General features: G+C 32.6%; 2 protein-coding genes across 2 annotated transcripts; one reads left to right on the top strand and one right to left on the bottom strand.

The window, feature by feature from the left end:
- Window positions 1-1,042: 1,042 nt before the first annotated feature.
- Window positions 1,043-12,423, top strand: LOC138328387 (cytochrome P450 3A24-like). Its single transcript, XM_069275172.1, has 15 exons — window positions 1,043-1,190; window positions 1,504-1,602; window positions 2,679-2,775; window positions 3,428-3,480; window positions 3,748-3,844; window positions 4,267-4,383; window positions 4,632-4,720; window positions 5,103-5,251; window positions 5,602-5,732; window positions 5,994-6,096; window positions 6,843-7,000; window positions 7,228-7,316; window positions 7,946-8,083; window positions 8,648-8,810; window positions 9,898-12,423. Exons 2-15 carry the CDS (start codon window positions 1,520-1,522, stop codon window positions 9,973-9,975), a joined length of 1,545 nt encoding a protein of 514 aa, XP_069131273.1. The 5' UTR covers window positions 1,043-1,190; window positions 1,504-1,519; the 3' UTR covers window positions 9,976-12,423.
- Window positions 12,424-13,279: 856 nt separating this feature from the next.
- On the bottom strand, window positions 13,280-20,855 carry LOC138328389 (carbohydrate sulfotransferase 14-like). The gene is made up of 4 exons (XM_069275175.1): window positions 20,722-20,855; window positions 18,560-18,668; window positions 18,006-18,040; window positions 13,280-16,287 (listed from the first exon to the last, which is right to left on the bottom strand). The coding sequence occupies exons 2-4, from the start codon at window positions 18,642-18,644 to the stop codon at window positions 15,148-15,150; spliced, it is 1,260 nt and encodes a 419-aa protein (XP_069131276.1). The 5' UTR covers window positions 18,645-18,668; window positions 20,722-20,855; the 3' UTR covers window positions 13,280-15,147.
- Between the last annotated feature and the right edge of the window lie 29 nt (window positions 20,856-20,884).

Genomic DNA, 20,884 nt, shown 5'->3' with positions numbered 1-20,884 from the left:
AAAGGCGATTGCTCAACTGATTACCAAAAGTGAGGCGATGCCAAGGGAGATTTTCAGAAGAAGAAAGTCAGAAATAATAGAAAACTAAGACCCTAAATTTAGTCACCATTTACGATCAAGCAATATTGGCAGCAGGCCCCGATTTTTCGAAACAAACTTATGTCAAAATATTTCATATAAGATGCATAAGGAGAAAAAAGACTTATGTCTACACTTTTGCTTCGAGAAATCGGGAACAAGTACAATTCTAAAGCTCCCACCTGCAGATTAGTTCGGAAAGGTTACGGTACGGCTCTGCATTTAGTAGCCTTTCGCGATTGAGATGCAATAATGGACAGCAAGTACAATTGTAAAATCCTACCTGATGGACACTTTATGCTATGGAAACGGTTGTTGAAGCTTGACCTGAAACATTAGTCACTGATTATGAGATGTTGGTCGAATTCCTCTACGTAATTAACAAACGGACATGTGAAGTAAAATGTGACAATATGTAAGGTTTTCCGTTGTTCCTTCAATGTGATATTTTTACAGAGAGCCCATTATTGTGAAAATTGTGCCTGAATATTCCTTTATATCAATCCCATGCATATGAATTAATATAAACTAACAATGGAACACACATAGCAGATGTCCCGCAGTGCAATCGATGTGTGTGTATGTTTGTGTGTAACAAAATAACATTAGATGTACCAAATTTTAATCATAGCGTTGCAGAATGCTTTTATTTAGGTTGGGTAAATTATCTTAACGACTTATTTATTGATAGCAAAGGTTAGTAAGTAAAAGATAATATCTTGTACGTAAAAAATCACGTAGTAGCACGCCGCCGTACAATGGATTTCTACTAGTTATGCTAATTACAATAATACAATTTAAAAAAAGAGGTACTGATACAAACAGTACCTAATATGTATAGTACTAGAATGTATGTTGAAGTGTGCAGACTGGCAGTTACCCATTTTATTTATCAGTTGATATGGACAATGCGGAAAACTTCATGGCTTGTCGATACCTACATTATGTCATAACACGTTGTATTAGATAACAGCTATATATAGAAAACACACATACATGTTTGTATCTGAGCGTCTGATGTTGCCTTATAAGGCGAACAGCTTTGGGTAAACCCACCTTGAACCCTGTATAAATATACCAGTTCTACCCCGTGCAGGGTGTTATTGACCAAGGTAAGTGTTCCTTATTTTCATGCTAAAGCAAACTAAATGTCGATAATATCAGTAACGCAGTCTAACATTATTCATTGATAAAAGACTATGAAGTAATTTAACTATTGATTTTGTACAGTTTAACGTCTCGGCAATATGACGAGGAAAAAATAACATTGACAAAGGATTTTGATTGATTATTGTAATTTGATAGTATATTTTGACATGCTAAATAAAACAATGTAAGCTTTTATCACCGTTTGTGGTGACCAAAATCGGAGCAAGCTTGCGTTAAGTAGCTGAAGTATCTTAGAGTCTAAATGATATATTTCAGAGCGAAGGGCGACAACATGCTTGTACTCGGATTGGTTGAAATCCCGTGGTGGGCCCAGTTACTCATTCTGTTTGTGTCGTCGATAGTAGCATACGTGGTGTAAGTAATACAAATCTAGAAGTATATTACGGATGAAAAATTACAATTTGCAGTTAGGCCAAAACAGTTACATTAACATAATATGACTAATAATTCACTTTTTATTTTGCATATTTACAACAAAGTTCAAGAAAATTAAAAAAAAAACAAAAAAAAACCCAACCATACAGGCTATTCAAATATCTGCCAATAGCTGTTATTTGTTCCTTTAGGTCGTACCGGTGCAGAAACTTTACATGCATTTTATTTACATGTACAATTGCACAATGTCTGTTTACATGAATAGGTTTGAATTACACCGCATAAATAGTACCAGTCACCAGATAATGGAACATGATTTCATCTTACTTCTTGAATTAAAATAAATAATAGTCATAAATATGTTAGACCAGTTATGTCTACATTATTGTATATCAACAAGTGAAAAATATGTATTAGACTACCGCGATAATTCAGACCTTTCTTCAGCATTTCGAAACGTTCGATGAAGAAAATAGGTCACACACGTGCCCTTCGTCATACCTCTAAGCTACAGGTACACACTTTTCGTAGTTATGTATGATATAATGCAATATGACCATATTTGGTAAGGTATGATGTGACCTTTTTGGTATTGTTGTTTGTTAGCTCATATTCATACAGATACCAGTTTTCTTGTCCCAGTTATTCAACTGAGTTTATCATCATGTGCAAGATGCAGAGAAATGTAAACAATACAATGCAATTAAATAATTGTTATATTGTTGATAGTTAAACATGCATAGCTGTTCTAATACAATGTATTTAAATGTTATGTCGTAAATATAGTTAAAATACATACATATCTAATACAATGTATTTAATGAGATATCGTTGGTGGTTAAATTACATACAAATATGTATTTAAATGTGATATTGTTGGTAGTTAAAATGCATAAATGTTCTAATACAATGTGCTAAAATGTATGTCGTAAATTATTCTAATATATATAGTTAAAATACATACATATTCTAATACAATGGATTGAAGTGTGATATCGTTGGTAGTTAAATACATAAATGTTCTGATACAATGTGTTGAAATCATTCATTTTCAGATACATGTCCTGGGAATATAATGTCTTTAAGAAGATGGGCGTGGATGGCCCAAAACCTACCCTTGTGCTTGGGAATTTTGGAACATTTATGTCAGTGGTGTGTTTTTATTTCACAATTCAGAAAATTAATACTTTACATTTAATCTACTTAAATATTATTTACTATACATTGCCTTATATTTTGTGAATCATTATCAAGGCAGGTTTGTTTTAGCTTGTCAGCATAAGCAAATTATGAAAATGAAATGAAAGTCGGCGTTGTTAAAGAAAGAAAACATCACAAGAGTATGTTTAATTTTAAGTTGTCCCGAAATCTCACAACTCTTTTCATTTTTGTGACAACTTTTAAACAAAACTTGAATCCTGAATCTTGATATGATCTGATCATTTGATTATCCAAGAAACCGCAAATATATCTATCAAATTTAAATGCTTTTTAGAATTCCTTTTATCCCATCTTTAGTGCATTGTTATTATTGTGTGTGTGGAGATTCCTCGGTTTATTTATTGGCGCATGCGCACTCGATGATGGTGCAGCGTTATCCGATACCACTTATTTCACATTGGTAATACTGGATTACAATATATGTATATTTTGCGTTTTATTGTTAGAGACTTGGGTTTTGTTTAGCTTTAAATTAAAAGATAAAACTACTACGTATTACACTCCAAACTAAACATATTTTACAAATTTTCAGATTTTCCAGATTTATTCTCGATTTCTCTCTTTAATGTGCATTATTTTTTAGGGTATGGTGAAGGCAGAACGGGAGTTTTATCAAAAATATGGAAAGATATTCGGGTGAGTTAATTGTCAAAAATATGGAAAGATATTCGGGTGAGTTTATTGTACAACATACTTGTAGTACATATTTCAAAACTAATTTAGATTTAGCATTGATTTTTATTATCAGATTCAATGTTACAGTTGTTGATAGTCTGTTCTTTCGAAAGAGATAATGTTAATGTTTGTTTATTTATTGATATATAATTGTTTATTGGTTACTTTCTATCGTTATCATATAGTTTTATATTTTTCTGTCATAATTCATAATATCTCTCTCCTCAGGACATTTGAAACGAAGTACCCCAACCTGTTTATTGGAGATCCAAAATTGATGAAAATTATTTTAGTAAAGGATTTCAACAGTTTTGTCAACAGAAGGGTTTGCATTTTTTGTTTCAACACATGTTAAGTTTAAAGTTTTCAAACTTATCTAATATACTTTATTGGTAGAAAGTTTCAAATTAAGTATTATATATTATATTTCATATGAGACACCAAATTAAAGCAAAACAATATTTCACAATTGAAATGGGATTATCCAATACTAACGTACAGATTAATATCGCAAATGTGTGAAACTGAGATAAATAAATCAAGTTAATGTTAGAATATTCCGTCTTTGCATATTACAGAGTTAACTCCCTTTCGCGAAGCTATCTTATTGTCTAAACTCACGTCGTTTTCTCTGACGTATCACATTACTCTCGGAATCACATAACGTCATAATCAATACCTTCCCATAAGAAAGATGACTCCGTAATATGCAGAGACAGAATAAGAATACCTTGTATGTATCTTTAGGGTTTTGACCAAGTTGATGACGAATTTAGCCAGTCTTTACTATTACTTAAAGACGACCACTGGAGATTTGTCAGAAATATCGTAACGCCAACTTTTAGTGGAAAGAAGTTACGAGACGTAAGTAGCACATACATATTTCGCTCATGTAGCTGAAGGTCATTCAATCCTTGATATGGTTCAACCTGTCCTACTCTGCGTTTGAGAAGTCATCACAAAATAATCAAGCACATACAGAGATACCTCTGTCAGTAGCGAAATGACTGAGTTAAAATGACACTATATCTTATATCTGTTTATTATGGATCATAATTCAAATTACTATGTCTACAACTAAATCTTTATAATATGTCTCGGTAACATTTTAGATGTGCCCTCTCATACGACAAGCTGGCGACCTATTACTTGAAAACTTGGAAGAAAAAGCAGCGAAAGACGAGGACACAAGCTTGAAAGAGTGAGCTTATAAAATATAGACGTAGAAACTACACCCATAAGTTATCTTGAATTCCAGGCTACAATGAAGACATTTGACGGATTGATACTTGCTCTGTGAGAATAACACACATGTAGTTTGTGTTTAACACCGTAACACGAGAAATCGATAGGAAGTTATCTTTTTTTCCCCATCAGGCTTCAGGGGAGATAACAAGTTTTTGAAATATGATAGCATGGACGATTATTTGATTCATTTATAAATAAATATCTCGTTCCCCCTCTCTCTCTCTCGCTCCCCCTTTCTCTCCTTCTCTCCCTCTTTCCCATTCTTCCCCCCACTTTCTCTTTCTCCCCTTCTCTCTCATATGCTTCTTAACAATGAAACACAACTCTGTTTACAGGACGTTTGGCGCCTTTACTATGGATGTCATTGCACGAACTGCTTTCGGGTTGGAAATCAATTCTCAGAAAGACCCAAATGATCCCTTTATAAAACACGTAAAGATATTCACGAATTCGAAAATAGCAGCATTACTTATCATGATTTATTGTAAGTATCTATATCATGAAACAGAAATGTTCTAACCAAACATGACAAAAACAAAACAAAAGCAACGCGTCTTTTCATTAACCTTTCATCTATAGAATACTTCTTCAAAACTAGTACAAACAAAAATAATGAAAGAAAGAAAAGATATATGTTTTCGATACATTGTAATGTATTGCAGGTAATGCAAATTCATATCACAGCTAACTTGATATACTGTGTATATATGTTTATTTATCTTTCAGGGTTACACCATCTCATTGTTCAACAATTCACAAAGTCCCTTTTGTATCACTAGGACTTTCAGGGTTACACCATCTCATTGTTTAATTATATGCTGTTTTATTTTCTAGTGTTCTTTCCATTTTTGAACTGGCTTGTTCCCCTTATACAGTCTGTTGGTATAAATCTTACCAAAGAAGCAACAAATTTCTTCATTAGTGTTACAGAAAAAGCTTTGAAGGACAGACGCCAGAATCCAGGGGTAAGTGTATCTGTACAAAGATAAACTTACTTCCAGATTTACTTAACATCAATTTTTTTAACATCATTCCTATATTTCATATAAATTAAGCAGCGTAGAAATCGATGCATTTTTAAGTTGGATTCCTGATAAAAGTCTTAATATAGAAATAAGTACTTGATTTAGCGTTATTACTCCTTTGAAAAAATATTATTGCAAATAGCAAAAATAATACCATAATTATTAATGTAACCTGGTGTTAATTTATGGTTGATTTTGTAGAAACATTCCGATTTCCTAGAACTCATGGCGCATGCTCAAGCAGCCAATGAGGAGTGTTCTAAAACTGACAGCTCTACACCAGATCCCTTGTCATCTAGAAAGAGTACGTAAACATGAGAAAAAATGAAATGATTTTCCTAATTCATCAATAGATAACATACATGTAGATGTATCTTTTGATGATTTACTTGAGTAGATTGTTTTATTTATAGTGTTATTTTGCTGTACCCAGACTCATAAACCACTACACGCAGTTATGATTAGAAAACACTCAGTTTCATGTGTCATATAATACATTATTGATAACTCACTTTGCTATTGAGAAATAAATTCAAGGTCAACGAAAATGATCGTTACACGCGTAATGAAATTATTATAAAATACATCAAATGATATGTTATGTCCATGTACTTATTTTTGTCATTTCGTTCCAATAAAAATATAAACATACTGGTAATCAATGAACGAAACATATTGTTATGAATTAAACCCTGCAATATATCTATGATAAATTGAAAACAATATTTGGTATTTATATTTCCTTATAAAATTAAGTAGATTAGAGAGTACTGTTGTTTAACATACCTATTTGTTAACGGGAGGGAAGGGCTGGTACTACTTATTTCGCAAATTGTTTGTCTGGTCTGCAGAAAAAATCATCCTGTCGGGAACAGTCGGCATTTTCCGTAAATGACTTAAGATTATTAAAAATACCAACAGTTCTCGATTGACTTGACAATCAACATTTACTCCAGTAAATCGACCACTACAATACTAATGAACACAACATGCCGATTCGGGACACAAGTGACATGCTCGTAATAAAGTATATATATATATATATATCAGAACTTACGGATAAAGAGATCAGGTCCCAGGCACTTGTGTTTTTCATGGCAGGACATGAAACGTCATCAAATGCCTTGATGTTTTCTTTTTATCACCTGGCTGTCCACACGGACGTCTGCGATATGGTCCTACAGGAGCTGGACGATAACCTTGGGAAGGTATATTTTACAGCTGTACTAATTGTTCGCATGTATATGCATTTATTTCAGTTAATAAATTCCTCATACAACGGTTTTTTTCCCTACAAAATGAATTTTTATATTTGAATTAAGTACAAACTTTCGTAATATCTGATTAACACATGTAGTTTGTTTGTTTTTTCCCTTTTTTTTTTGCTGCCATGTCATGTTATCCAATATGATATGTGATAATTTTTCTTAAAAAGGTAGCACCGGATTATGACAACATCAAAAAGCTGCCATACTTGGAAATGGTTATTGACGAGACACTAAGAATCTTCCCTGGGGCATCTAGGTAAAACAAATTTATCGCATGTACACACTATTTCACAGATAAAATCTGCTTCATTGACGATCATGTTTAAGGAATAATCTTAAGGTGGAAAAATGTTGTTAAAATGGGAGACATATTTTACAGATAGTCTTTATTTAGTAAAATGGTTCATTAAAGATGTCCCAGCGTTGACAAATGGTAATTTCTTTTCTCTATCTAAATCAGAAGCAGACGAAATAGTATATTTCTTCACACCATTAGTATATTTCTTCACACCATTATCACCATTGAAAAGTTTGACCTTCTTATTTTAATTAAAGATAAAAATATTAATAATAATAAATTGCGTTCTGAAAAAATCCATTGCACCATGCCCTGTATGAACCAAAATGAAACTAAATTATTTTATATACATTTTGTGTTAATTAGACACATCTAAACACAATCATACATCAGGTACTGTTTAAATGATGGCTATTGTTTATGCTCTGTCAACGTTGGAACAGCTTTACGTTACTATAGCGGTAAGAGTATACCAGAGTCTGTCAGGGTTGGAACAGTTTTACGTTACTATAGCGATCAAAGTATACCAAATGGACTATGTTATCTAGCTGCCTGTCATAATTCTTGCTATGTTACCTTTCTTATAGAATCGACCGTGTTGCTAGTCGGGATGTTATCGTTGGTAACGTAAAGATCCCTAAAGGTATGACTGTGTCAATGCCAGTAGGGGCTATAATGATGGACCCAGAGTATTGGCCAGACCCGGATAAGTTTGACCCAGAAAGGTAAGATCAACATATACCTGACGATTTCCGCTACCTTAACAAGGTGTTCAGTACCATCAAGCTCAGAGAAATTCTGCTACAAAGTTGTTTTCAGTATACTTCGTAACATCCATCATTGCGAAACTATTAATTTGCACAGGAAGGTAGGCAATTTCACATTTTTTCTTAATACTAGCTATTCCACAGGGAGATTGCTAGCAAATTGTCGATAGTTATACATCCCATATGCTTTCGTTTTTTCCATGTGCTTTCGTTTTTTCGTATTTACGGTTGTGAACATTATATATATTAATTTACTGCGAATATAACGGAATTTAATAATGGCGAATGATAACAATCGCACAAGTATATAGTAACTGCAAGAAATAAAAATGGCGAAAATAGCTATTCCCTTGCCATAATCCATTTGCCTTCTATATAATCATATCGTTTTACGGTTCCCAGTTGATTTTTATTACAGACTTATTCTATAATGAAAGATTTATGATTTTATACGATCGAATATTCTATTATATGTAAGCACGGTAATTATAGACAGTTTTAGTATGCATTTCTTTCACATAGATTCACACCCGAGGCCAAAGCTGAGAGGGACCCGTTCACATATCTGCCGTTTGGAGCTGGACCCCGGAACTGTATAGGTACCCGAATGGCTATGATGCAGATAAAGATGTGTATGGCACAGGTTCTGCAGTCGTTCAGGCCAGTTCGTACCGAGAGAACAGATGTGAGTGAGATGCTTACCCTGGTATATAACACATGGAGATAACAACTCATACAGTCAATAAGTATAATAAGTTATTTATAGTTGAGAGTCGTTTTTTCGATCTAGTTATCCAGTATTGTGATGCATTTAAACCACGGTGTTCAAGTGCCATCAGCCCAAAGCTAAAATGTTTTTAGATATGCACTCCTCACCTGACGTCACGACATCTTCATGTGGGATATATATTTACGTTACAATATCAAATGCCTAATTCCTGTGCTAAATCTTTCACCTGAATTCACGGCCTATCAGATTTCGATCTTTGTTACATATTTTTTTTTGCATTCTCTTACGGTAGTATCTTCTGGGCGTCCACACCTTGCTTAATGAACATCGTCTTACTCGCCGTGTATGTTATTGTATGATCTACCTTTCTGTCAACTTGAAAAAAAAACATGCCTTGTATCACTAGACATCTTTGAAATTCAATATTCTAATAATGTTAACTGCAAAGACTCGCTGAATTACAAAATAGGTTATATTCTTAACCAGTAACTTTCAGTAGCTCTTGATATATCTCGGATCTAAGTTAAGCTTTAGTTTTTCTTGACATTTTGCCATGTCCTTTGTGAAATACCACATCACCTTCGTAGTATTATGATTTATCAAGTGTTACCTCCCCTTATTCACTTTGCTCCAGCACTATACAGATCATGAATAAAGACTAACTCGAAACGTTTGCACGTAAAATCATCCACGTGCATCATAATCATAATCGTGCACGTGTGAATGCATGCTAATCTTGGCCTTCTCGGTCAATCGGAAAGGCTCGTTATTTATTGACTCGTCAGGGAATATAACGATATGTATATGATTCAAAAGTTCATGATGATTGCTCCCTAAAAAAACGTTTCTCTCACAGGATCTAGTTGGCAGTATTTGTACCATATCAGAATCATATATCCTTGTAGCTTGGTTTAAAGGCATACATTAGATATTATGTCATATGTATTTTATCATATACACAACGCCCCAATGACATTATGATACCTCGTTATGTTTCGAATGTTTTGTGTTATATGTATAAATTTACGATATTTCCTTTCAGTGTCCACCAAAGCTTAGTAAATTAGGGAACATGGTTACTGATGAAGGGTTGTGGATCAAGTTTGTGAAGAGGACTTAAGGATTAGACGGATTTTCTCCTCGAAGAATCGATTCCTTGTATTTAACTCTGTCTATTGTCATGAGAGTATCAATATTGATGAGAAAGAGGTATTGAAGAAAGTAAGGAAAGGATAATCGGGACTATGATACGGGAATAAAGATATATATATTGTTATTGAACATACATGTTAACCGACCATAACATCTCCGGCATAAGCATCATGTATAAAACCGTAGATTGTTGTTTGACAAAAGAAACTATAATGTATTTGGCAACGCCAGACAATTAAGGGGTGACTATGTATACTGGAGTGGTTACTTCTCACTGTGGCAGGACAAAGACAATAGGTAGGAGGGGCACATCTCATCAGCCATATATTGTTGTCGAGAATCCTGCTGTAGTTCAGAGGTATCTGCATTATATAGATGTGTATGTGTACAATGATTATGTGTGAGGCATTTTAGAAAAAATGTCTCCGTTTGCGTCAAAGGATGTTGAAGAAATGTCTCTTGATAAGTAAAAAGTGACTTCTAATTTAAACTAAGGATATCATGAAATTGAAGATTTCTTGTAAGGAAATGAAACCGTTTCAACATTTTAATAACTTTGAAGAACCCGATTAGATGGTACGTTATTTATATAACAAAATAAACTTATTGGTAGTAATTTGGCTTAAAACAATAATTTTCAAAGTAAAACGAGCAGTAAGCTGTTAAAAATTATGAATGAAATAGCACTGTTTATATGACAAATCTTTTGACAAATCTAGGTTCGTTATACCGGCGCTAGTATTAGAATATAATCTCACATCTTTTATCACTAATGATACAACTATTTCTGAAATGTTCATTAATTCTGCTCCAAGACAACACAACTTAATATAATATAATTTTATGCCAGCTTAGAAATTTTAAAAGTGACATTAATTATGATAAATATTTTGATCACTTTATTGATAATCCATTTTGTGTATGTGGTACTCCAAGTGAAGATTTAATTTTTTTTTCTTCCAATGGCCCATGCATTCAAATTCTATACACCATATTCTATCTATATACAATTTGTTAGGTTATTTAAATCTTCATTGCTTAGTGTGTGGCATCCTTAATGCTCCTGATCATTTAAATAATTCCATTCTATATCATGTAAACTTATATATTAAATCATCTAAACGTTTTTTCCATGTACAAATAAGACATTATATCCAATACTGTCTTTAGTAGTAATACAATTAATCCAATCTACTTATTACCTACTATTATAGCAAGGCAAATGTGTTATTAAATACACCTTATAACATTCTAGCTTGAAAGTGCGAAGGTGTGTGTGCGAGTGTGTTAGTATTGTTTATCATATATATTCATATATTTACATATAACTTTTCATTTTAGACTTGGTGGAAATATGTTGTGTCTTCACTTTATCAAAATAATATTTTTGTTGTCTTTTTTCTAAGTAATTTTGAATAGTATTTATCTCTATAATTATATCACCTATTCTATTTAATTTCGTAATGAATATACTCCTTACTCCATAATAAATTAGATGCTTTACATGTTATGATATACAATTTCTGTAGAAATAATCAATTGATGCATAATATCTTTCTACCAAGCCTAACCGGAAGTAATAGAAGAAGACTGATATAGGCATTGCGCCTGTTGTCTAATTCTTTTAACAATACTTTGTAATTTTCTTTATATTTGTAGTGTTAATAAAATATTTCTGAAATGAAATCTTTTATCATTTAACACTTTCAAAATTCAATGGACAGACGATTTTCCCTGAAATATTATTTGTGAAATAATTATACCTTAAAACGTGTACGTTTGCTATAGTAAGGCAGGTATTGACGAGATCATGTAAAGCTATCATCATAGATTTCATATCCATGTACACATCATCACCTCATATATTTATTAAATATATATATATATATATATATATTTTTTACATTTTGACGACTTACGTTTCCCTGTTGGTGAGTGTGACGTTGGGATAAGCTTTCATTAATTGATAGATTAACACTGTCATCATCGTGTCTTTTATTAATTATGAACATCACTCTACTTTATCACTATCTCTTTGATGTTAATTCAATTAATTTCAGTTTCATTTGAATATCTCATTAAAGTCTAGTAACGAAAAAAACCCAAGATGCTATTACAATTAATTTCTGTTTCATATTAGTATTAGAGCCTAATAATGAAAATAAATCCAGATATTATTAACGGGAATATATTAACCGGCTTTCATTTACATCTTTAAACACGATTTCGTATTTATGTTCCTGGTATCAAATACGTAATATTTACAATACATAAACGTACCGTAATTGTACATAGTGCAGATAATAGCACACATTATATTTGTTGTTCCACGTCGAATGCATTGTCATCGATTACGCATAATGATATGCAAAATTTAAGTAACATTTAAATGATTAAAATCTATTTTTTAAATTGGTCTCGGCTTTACACAATCATGTTTTTTTTTCAATTAAATTTGAACTTCTATTGGATTTTTTCCCTATTTATTTATGTTTATATTTTATTTACAATTTTATACATATTTTCAACAACAACAAAACCATAACTTGAGTAAATTGGTGCTGAAGCTGCTCTGAGATATATCTTACACATGCCTGCTTCAATGAGGACGGTAGAATTCCATTTCTTTTCTTTGATCATTGGAGATAACATTGAATAAACGCTGATAACTGTTTGAATTCGTGTATGTAATGTTAATTATTGTATAGAATATAGTACATTATCTGAATAATGACTACTCACTTCTTTTTGTTACCAGGAAACGACATATCATACACACATCAAATAGCATTAATCTGTAGACTGTGGAAAAGTAAGAATCCTAGGTAAAGAAAGGTTACCCCATTTGAAGAAATTGTTATGTACTGACAACACATTCAGTATTGTTTGTGGGGTACTAAATCAAATGTTGACAATATGGCGTAAAGCAAAATAAACAAAACCATTTGATGAACACATAATTATATGTAGGGAGATGGCAAAAACAAGCCTTGCTAGGAAATATGTAGATTAATGTATGTGGATGTGATTAATTATTTGTTTTTACGAACATTGACCTATTTAAGTGCCACTGTATACACGTATGTGTGACAGACACTGATCTATGTTCTTTATACATATGTTCTACGACTCGACTTTTGTTCTGTTTGCTACACAACACTCATAGCCTCGATATCTCAAAACAAAATTCAGTCAAAAATATTTCACATAAGTTACATAAGAAGAAAAACTTGACTGAAGTCTGTGATTTGTGTTTCGAGAAGTCAGGGCCAGATGGTACATACCGACATAATTATATTGCTAAAATTGATATAGATAAATATAAATGTTTCATTTAAATTTCAAATTTGGCAAGGAATAAAATAAAATAAGTAAACGTATATGAGTGTAAATTACAGATAATTCCAAGAATCAAATTATCACATAATGGAATTATTTAATGCTGATTGAATCTTAGATACATATCAGACATACATGATATACATGCTAACATAGCACAAATAAAATAAAACCATGCTAACATAGCACAAAGAAAATAAAACCATGCTAATATAGCATACAGTACATTGGTATATAAACATATAATTGAAATATGCCGATAGCTACTTAATGATACATGTAGCACATGTTTTATACACCAGTAGAACTATAAGTTCTTGATATAACTAATGTGAACAGAAAAAAGTTTAAAGTTAACAGCATGCATGCTTAGATGAACTTCTATTGACATGTTTTTTAACATTTTACTGTGTCGTCTAAGAGCAGTTTTTCTGCCTGTTTATTATGACCTATACGTACTGTTGGTTTGATAGGCTTATTAACACTATAGTTCGCATTTAATTGTCATGTGGGCTGCAAATCTACCTGAACAAAATGTATATCTCAGTTGTCGTTGATAAAGCGAAAAACGCTAACTCTTCCGGAACATTTATCAATAATGTGTTATGTTTCAATCTTATTTTATTTCCTGTTGTCTTTGCATTTAATTTTGGACTTCCAGACGGTGATGCAATTAGCAGAAAAAGATTACTATCTGTTATAATGAAAGAAACAGACACCGCATGCTAGGTGGTAGAAGCTTAGTGTCAATGTGGCTCATTAAAGCTTGTAGCTAATTGGAATACATTTGTCAGTTTGCAGTATTAATTAGATATTGTGTTTAACATTTATGCTAATAGGATATCGTATGCGCGAGCTTCCCTTACTACCATATGATAGCACGCAATAGACACCGGCAGTTTGGACGTTGCATTTCATTACAGGCAATATCAATTAAGATTACATTACAGTTGGGCTTGATATGCATGCTTTCTATTTTTGAATGGCTCCATGTCATTTAATTATCACGTGGCGACAAAAGCCTATTAAGGATACACACGGGTTAATCAGTTGGTATAGTTATCATTGCTAACAACGGTATTACTGGATCCGATTATCTTTCGTATTCTTTGGCATTCTTTCGTAAGAAATTCTTCAGCTATTTTCTAATGAATAAGATTTATGATTTTCGACACACGTATCTCGATTGTATATGAGACAATAGTATTGCAAAAAAAAAAGAAAATAAAACATACTACACAAAACATATTCTGATGCAAAACTTATATCTCATACCAAATATGTCAACGTAATCAAAATGAAAAAAAAAAACAAAAAAAACCACGAGCCAACCACTTACATACTTGTACCATGACGACGAGATCATAATACTATATCATGATTTCTATGAGAGATATTTTCTTGTCTACTTCCGACTATAAATGCCATAGTTATGAAATAATATGAGGAGTGTATTAATGGATGAAATGGATAAATTATCAAATTACGAACATTAGATTTGTCTGATGTCAAATCAGGTTTGCGTGGAAAATCTTGACAATTGATTAGAAATGCTACTTCTGCTAGGCGCGATCACTGCCGCAAGTCACAGTATCAGATTAGATTCGTGACTACAATATAATTATATACGTCATGAAAGGCTGAACTAGTCTCATATCGATCAATATATGGCTATAACTACGATCACACAGTACAATGTATTTAGCTCCATTCAGATATAAGCTCGCAGATAGGACAAAATATCCCAGAAATGTCATTCTTTGATGAAAACACAAAGAGTAAGCAGTCTTCAGAATAATCCTTAATATATAAACGGTCTATCAAATATGCTTGACGGCCGATCATCATATCCAAACAACTTACAATCAGGTAAGACGTATTCTCTGAATTTTTCCAACAATTGGATGTCGAGTGTCCTGTATGTATCTACCATTGATTTTCGTTTATATTCTGACACACGTGAAGGATCACTGACCTTGACCGCCTCATGGTATAATGTTTCTATGGAAACGTTTGTGGATGTTGGAACTGCAGCTTTAGGATCAATCAAACCTCGTATTTGTAGTGTCCGCCATGCGCGCCTGACCATATCCGCCCAGGTCATACAGTGAGCGAACTTCGGCCTTTGACTGAAAGTGTCATTAATTACCATATATATCGACACTGTCACTGATGCATTTTTTGATAACTCGTGATCTACAGGTACGTCTTTGAATAGCTGCAGCTTGGAAATCAAGAACGATGCGTCTTCATCGAAGTTTTCCATTGTACCTATATAATCATATTTTAACTCACAAGGTAAACAATGCGCGTAGATTTGTGAAAAATGTACATCAATACTGCTTTGACGATGTCTTTGTTTCATTGCCACTATATATCGTATGAATTCCACAAAAGTCAAATCGTGGCCACACGCTAGGCTTGCACTATTCGCGTTACTCCGCAATCCTTTAATGATAGGTCTGCCGAGCGTTTGCATGTAATAATAATTCAGAGAATACAGTTTGTCCACGTATCCAGAAAAAGCTCGTGCGTATGGCTCCCGAACAAACATAACCTTGTTTGCTGATTCGATTATTTTGGTGGCATTTTGGACACTGACGTACCGTAAGGTCGGGACTTCTTCGTTACGGATCACATCACTAGGGATGGAGTACAAATTTCTGTATTCCGGGTGATTCAGAAGATGGAACACTCTTCTCCAGAATTTGCTCCCAATTTTCTCTACCATACAGTAGACAAAGTTGTGTTTATAGTCGTAATATAAATTTCGTTGCTTGATTGACCCTAGGGATGGATAGACTTGATACACAGATTTAGATTGACACGCTTCGGACATATTAAAACGCATAGACTCAAAACGGTTCTGGATGATTTTTTCGCGAGTAACTTGATTTGTTACAAAGTTGTTTACTTTCTTGTGGCCTCCAAAGAAGTTTGTCTGTAAAGAAAACCATATTGTTTCAAGTATCGAATTTAACAACGAAGTACACACTCATTTCGGAAAATATTTCATCGAATTTGTATAAAAAAACGCCTCACGCATTCTAAAAATAGACTACCTCTTTCAGATTTCCGAAAATGTTCCTTATGGCAAATTAAATAACGCTTGTTAAAAGAACTATTTACGATCTTAATAGTATCACATTTAACCCCGAATACTGAAATGAAGAGTGATACTTTGATCAAGACGAAAACTGATCAATATTTATCTATGCATTAAGGAAACATAATTCCCCTATTTTCCTACGGTGATTCACAAAGTTTGCAAACTTTTTTTGTTTCATATCCCGATGAAATAAATAAATAATAATGATAAAAAAATAGTGACAGCAAAGTATAAGTGTAGGCATTGTTCTGAATTACACGGACACAAGTTTAAATTAAATTATAAGTTCAAATAGGAGAAAGATAAAGATTATTCTATACGTATGATCAATGTTAACTTACACATAAAAGCTCGTTTATAAAATTAAACCCAAAGTCATTGTATTTTGTTCATTATATTAGATAACTAATAAAAAGAACTTGATTTATGGCATATCCCATTAATCAAAACGTCGCGTCCACAAACACATTAAATTCATAAATATATATTTTTTTTACATTTCATTTAATATCTGTAAATCTGCATGAATCATTTTAACACATGGAAATTAAAATTCAACAATCTGATAACAAAGGGCTAATACCATTGTTTTGGACAATTTTATGGTAACAAATTATCATCACTACTTTGCATTTTCAGGAAAATAATGACGTCTTGTCAAGTAAAGCATCAGGAAAATGATATCTGATGGGATATCAAGTTCATTAATGCCATGGAATGCAAATTTGGCGTGGTCATATTTCTCTATCTGTGTATACTCCTTTTCTGTCATTTGTCATACATATTTCCATTTCTAGCGCTATATTGTAAGCTGGTAATTTTTCATCATATATTTGTTTCCTGATTAAGCATGTGTATGATGTACATTTAAGATGAAAATTAACAAGCATACATATTATATAAGAGAGAACATATTTATGAACAATATTTCCCAGCAAGTTAACTTCGCTCTATTAATACAGATCTCTACTTAAAGTTTCCTTCAAAACGTGCTTTCTACGAGGTTTTGGTACATGCCTTCATGCGACGACGGTAATTGGTAGTAGGTAATAGAACTGTCAAAATTGATGTTGAATGGTATTTACTGTAAATAAGGATATTTTACTTAAATAACATCATGATTTTGATGATGTATAAATATTTCGCGTCGGGTTACTGCCGCTTAAGATGTCTTCGGATGCCAACGCGTAATAACACGCAAAAACTAGCCAGGTAAATATCCTCGTTGTACATTATGCACTTCATTTGTAATAACGATGAACTGTTATCTACTATGTAGCGTTGTCTCGCTGAATCATACCGCCGAGGTAATGCTAACCAGTTCACAAAGCAATATGCTAATAAACGTCAAAGTCATTATACTATCTGTATTAAACCGGAAAAAAAGAATATCATGTCATATATATAGGTATACGACTCTATAAGGTAACTAACATCGATCCCACCCTCAAAAGAGTATGTAATCATAAAAAAGGCAATAATAGACATTGTCCAGGTTTCTATAAATAGAAAATGTGTGGATTTCCCCACTGTAAACTTTCTTTACATACCTGATCATCAGTTGGATTATTAAACTCTGGATAACCTACGGATATGAAAAAAAATTGAAATTGAACAGGGTATTGTTCATAAAGAAAACGCGATCATAAACGACCTACTAGATACAAAGGTAGTAACTTGACTCACGAAATTCTAATATGAAATGATTATACCATATTACAGTAACACAAATTAACGAATGTACCCAATATACAAGACAATCGCCAAAATGTATGTGTTCCATGGAAATCGATAGAAAATGAGTAAATGAAAATCTAGCAATTGCAGGTGAGGTATTTTAGAAATATTTGTTTATTCACTCGATGTATCTGTAAGTTAACCATTGGAGGTGGGATATATCTTTTTTTTTTTCAATTTAATTATTTTTTTCTAATTAGTTTAATAATTTTGAAAATTGCATGGAAAGTTAACGCAATTTTTTTGATATACAGCATAAGTAACATCCACGCTTTAATATGTCAGAGTATTGTATAAGTCCATTACGTTATCATGGACAAGTCCAGTATATAATAGATATTAAAAGGGTAATTTTACAAATACTCACCTTGACCCGCGTCATCGCGATAGGTCCAGACGACAAAGCTTATTATTGCTAACAAGCCTATTGTCAACTGCCAAGTACACCTCATGGCAGGACATATACAAAGTATCACCTGCAATATTGATAAAGGTATAGAATTCAACATAATCTGGCATAAGTTTATGTCAAGAAAAATCGGAATTTCGATGACGCAACGCTCTCGACGGTTGATGATAGCTATTGACGTTGACTGGTTCAGTAACAATTTGAATCTACCAAACACGACTACTATAATGAATCTAGGAATTAAGGACGGAATAGCCATAGGGGACAATTCATCAAAAATGTTAGATTACCTTTCTTGTGTTAAGGTTTTAGCAATTTATCAACATTATTTACAAAAAGTCATGAAACCATTGATTCTTGCTGTAATAGCTTTTATCACATAGCTAACGTAAGACACACTATTATGACGTCACAGTTAGTTTCGACATCATAATCTATGATGACGTCACATGATTATCTCGATAGACGGAGACGTCAAATCCGAGACTGATTACGTCACTCTATACAATACGCTTAAATTAAATGAAGTTGACTTTCTGGTCTATATCCTGTGGGTGAAGGTAATTTCTTTCATTGTTGCTTTGTTCTCATTTCTTTATTACTATACTTCTTGAGAAAACAAAATTTCTATTCTTTCTAATACCATGTTAAGAACTTAAATAATCATTTGTCTGTTGTTTAAAATCTTTTTAATTTAATTTAATGTAAATAAAATTTCACTGAAATCGAAAACAAAACGAAATTAAAAGTTTTTTCTATATTTCCATAAGCATTATTCATGTGATAAATAAAATCTGACACTTGTGGCTACTTTATATGAAGGCTCTTGGCATATCAATTTATTGAACTCGTTTATTAGATTTCATATTACCTAGCCACTCGTGTAAAATCCTCTATATCCGAATCAGTTAGTTCCGTCGAACCACGTGAATATAGGTAATCGTTAATGTTTATAAACAAAGATTAATGTGGATTTATGGTAATCCTGATATGACAGACAGACATTATTTTAGAACTGTAACTAGACTATCTATATAATGTTTCATCTTATCAATCCTAAGAAAACCTTTTTGTTATCCATGATATGTGAAGTTTTCAAACAACATGATTATGATCAATATATATTTGGGTTTGTAACTGCAAATAAGACACGAGTTCCTCAAGTGAGTGTTTATAGACTATAAATACACAGGATATCCATGAATGAACCTATCACCTGTAACATACCTGATATATAGACAATTATGATCAGGTCATATGCTTTTGTTAACAGCGACAAGAATGTCACAGGTAATGTATGATGGCACACGAGAAAAGGTATTTAGTAATGTTCAGTAGGAGACAGACAGGAAATTGATCAGGGGTCACAAGGGTCGTAACGTGTTTTAACTCACGCGTGGTTGTCGCCTTAACAATATAGTTTATATTAATTGTAGTTTTAATATATATATACATTATTTGGTGATATATCATTTCATTACCATAAATTTATAACCATGTTTCCGGTAGACTGCCCTCCTGTTTATTTTTAAATAAACTCTTATATACTCTTACCTATCGTTCATTTAAGTATGGGCTTCGTTTTTATGAATCTGGTACAAGCAATATAACACAACCACAAGTAGCTTAGTTATTGATTTTAAGTAATTTCACATCAGTGCTTTATTTTTATTATACACGTGTACATGGAATATGTGTGCATGTTGTAATTAAAGTGTGCTCATGACTATCATGACACCCATTTACTAATCAAGGAATTGGAGTCAATTGTGAAATGTAAAAACAGACACAAGCTTCGAATTTATTGGAAAATGTTCATGAGAAAGAAAAAAATAGCCATATATAGATCGGAGACCATCAGGGGGACTGATCATTCGATATGTAATAGTAAAATACAATGCCTAATTATTAATATTAAATTAATCGATCGTTATCATCTATAAACATATGAGTGTAATGCTCTTTGATATTTATAATTACTTATAGAATGTAATCAATTATTTAGATTTAAAATCAAGGTGTTTTTTATTCAGAAATTATGTTTAATATTTCATCAAAAATATTTTATCATACACAAAGAAGCCATTGTAGTCATACAAAATTTGGTCACATTGTCTTACCTCGTCTCGCCAAGTGAATTCTCCGCTACATGATCACTCGCTGTGATAGGGTAATAATGGACAGCTTAGTCCTTCGTTTATCAGCAATGTGTACCAATATGTTCGGATATATTCCCTTTCCAGTGCCGGAAGCGTTTTACTTATGTATTACACGAGTTTCTTA

This window comes from Argopecten irradians, chromosome 7, assembly GCF_041381155.1.
Source record: "Argopecten irradians isolate NY chromosome 7, Ai_NY, whole genome shotgun sequence".
In the NCBI taxonomy this organism is placed as follows: Eukaryota; Metazoa; Mollusca; class Bivalvia; order Pectinida; family Pectinidae; genus Argopecten; species Argopecten irradians.
This window is presented reverse-complemented; position numbering and strand designations above follow the sequence as displayed.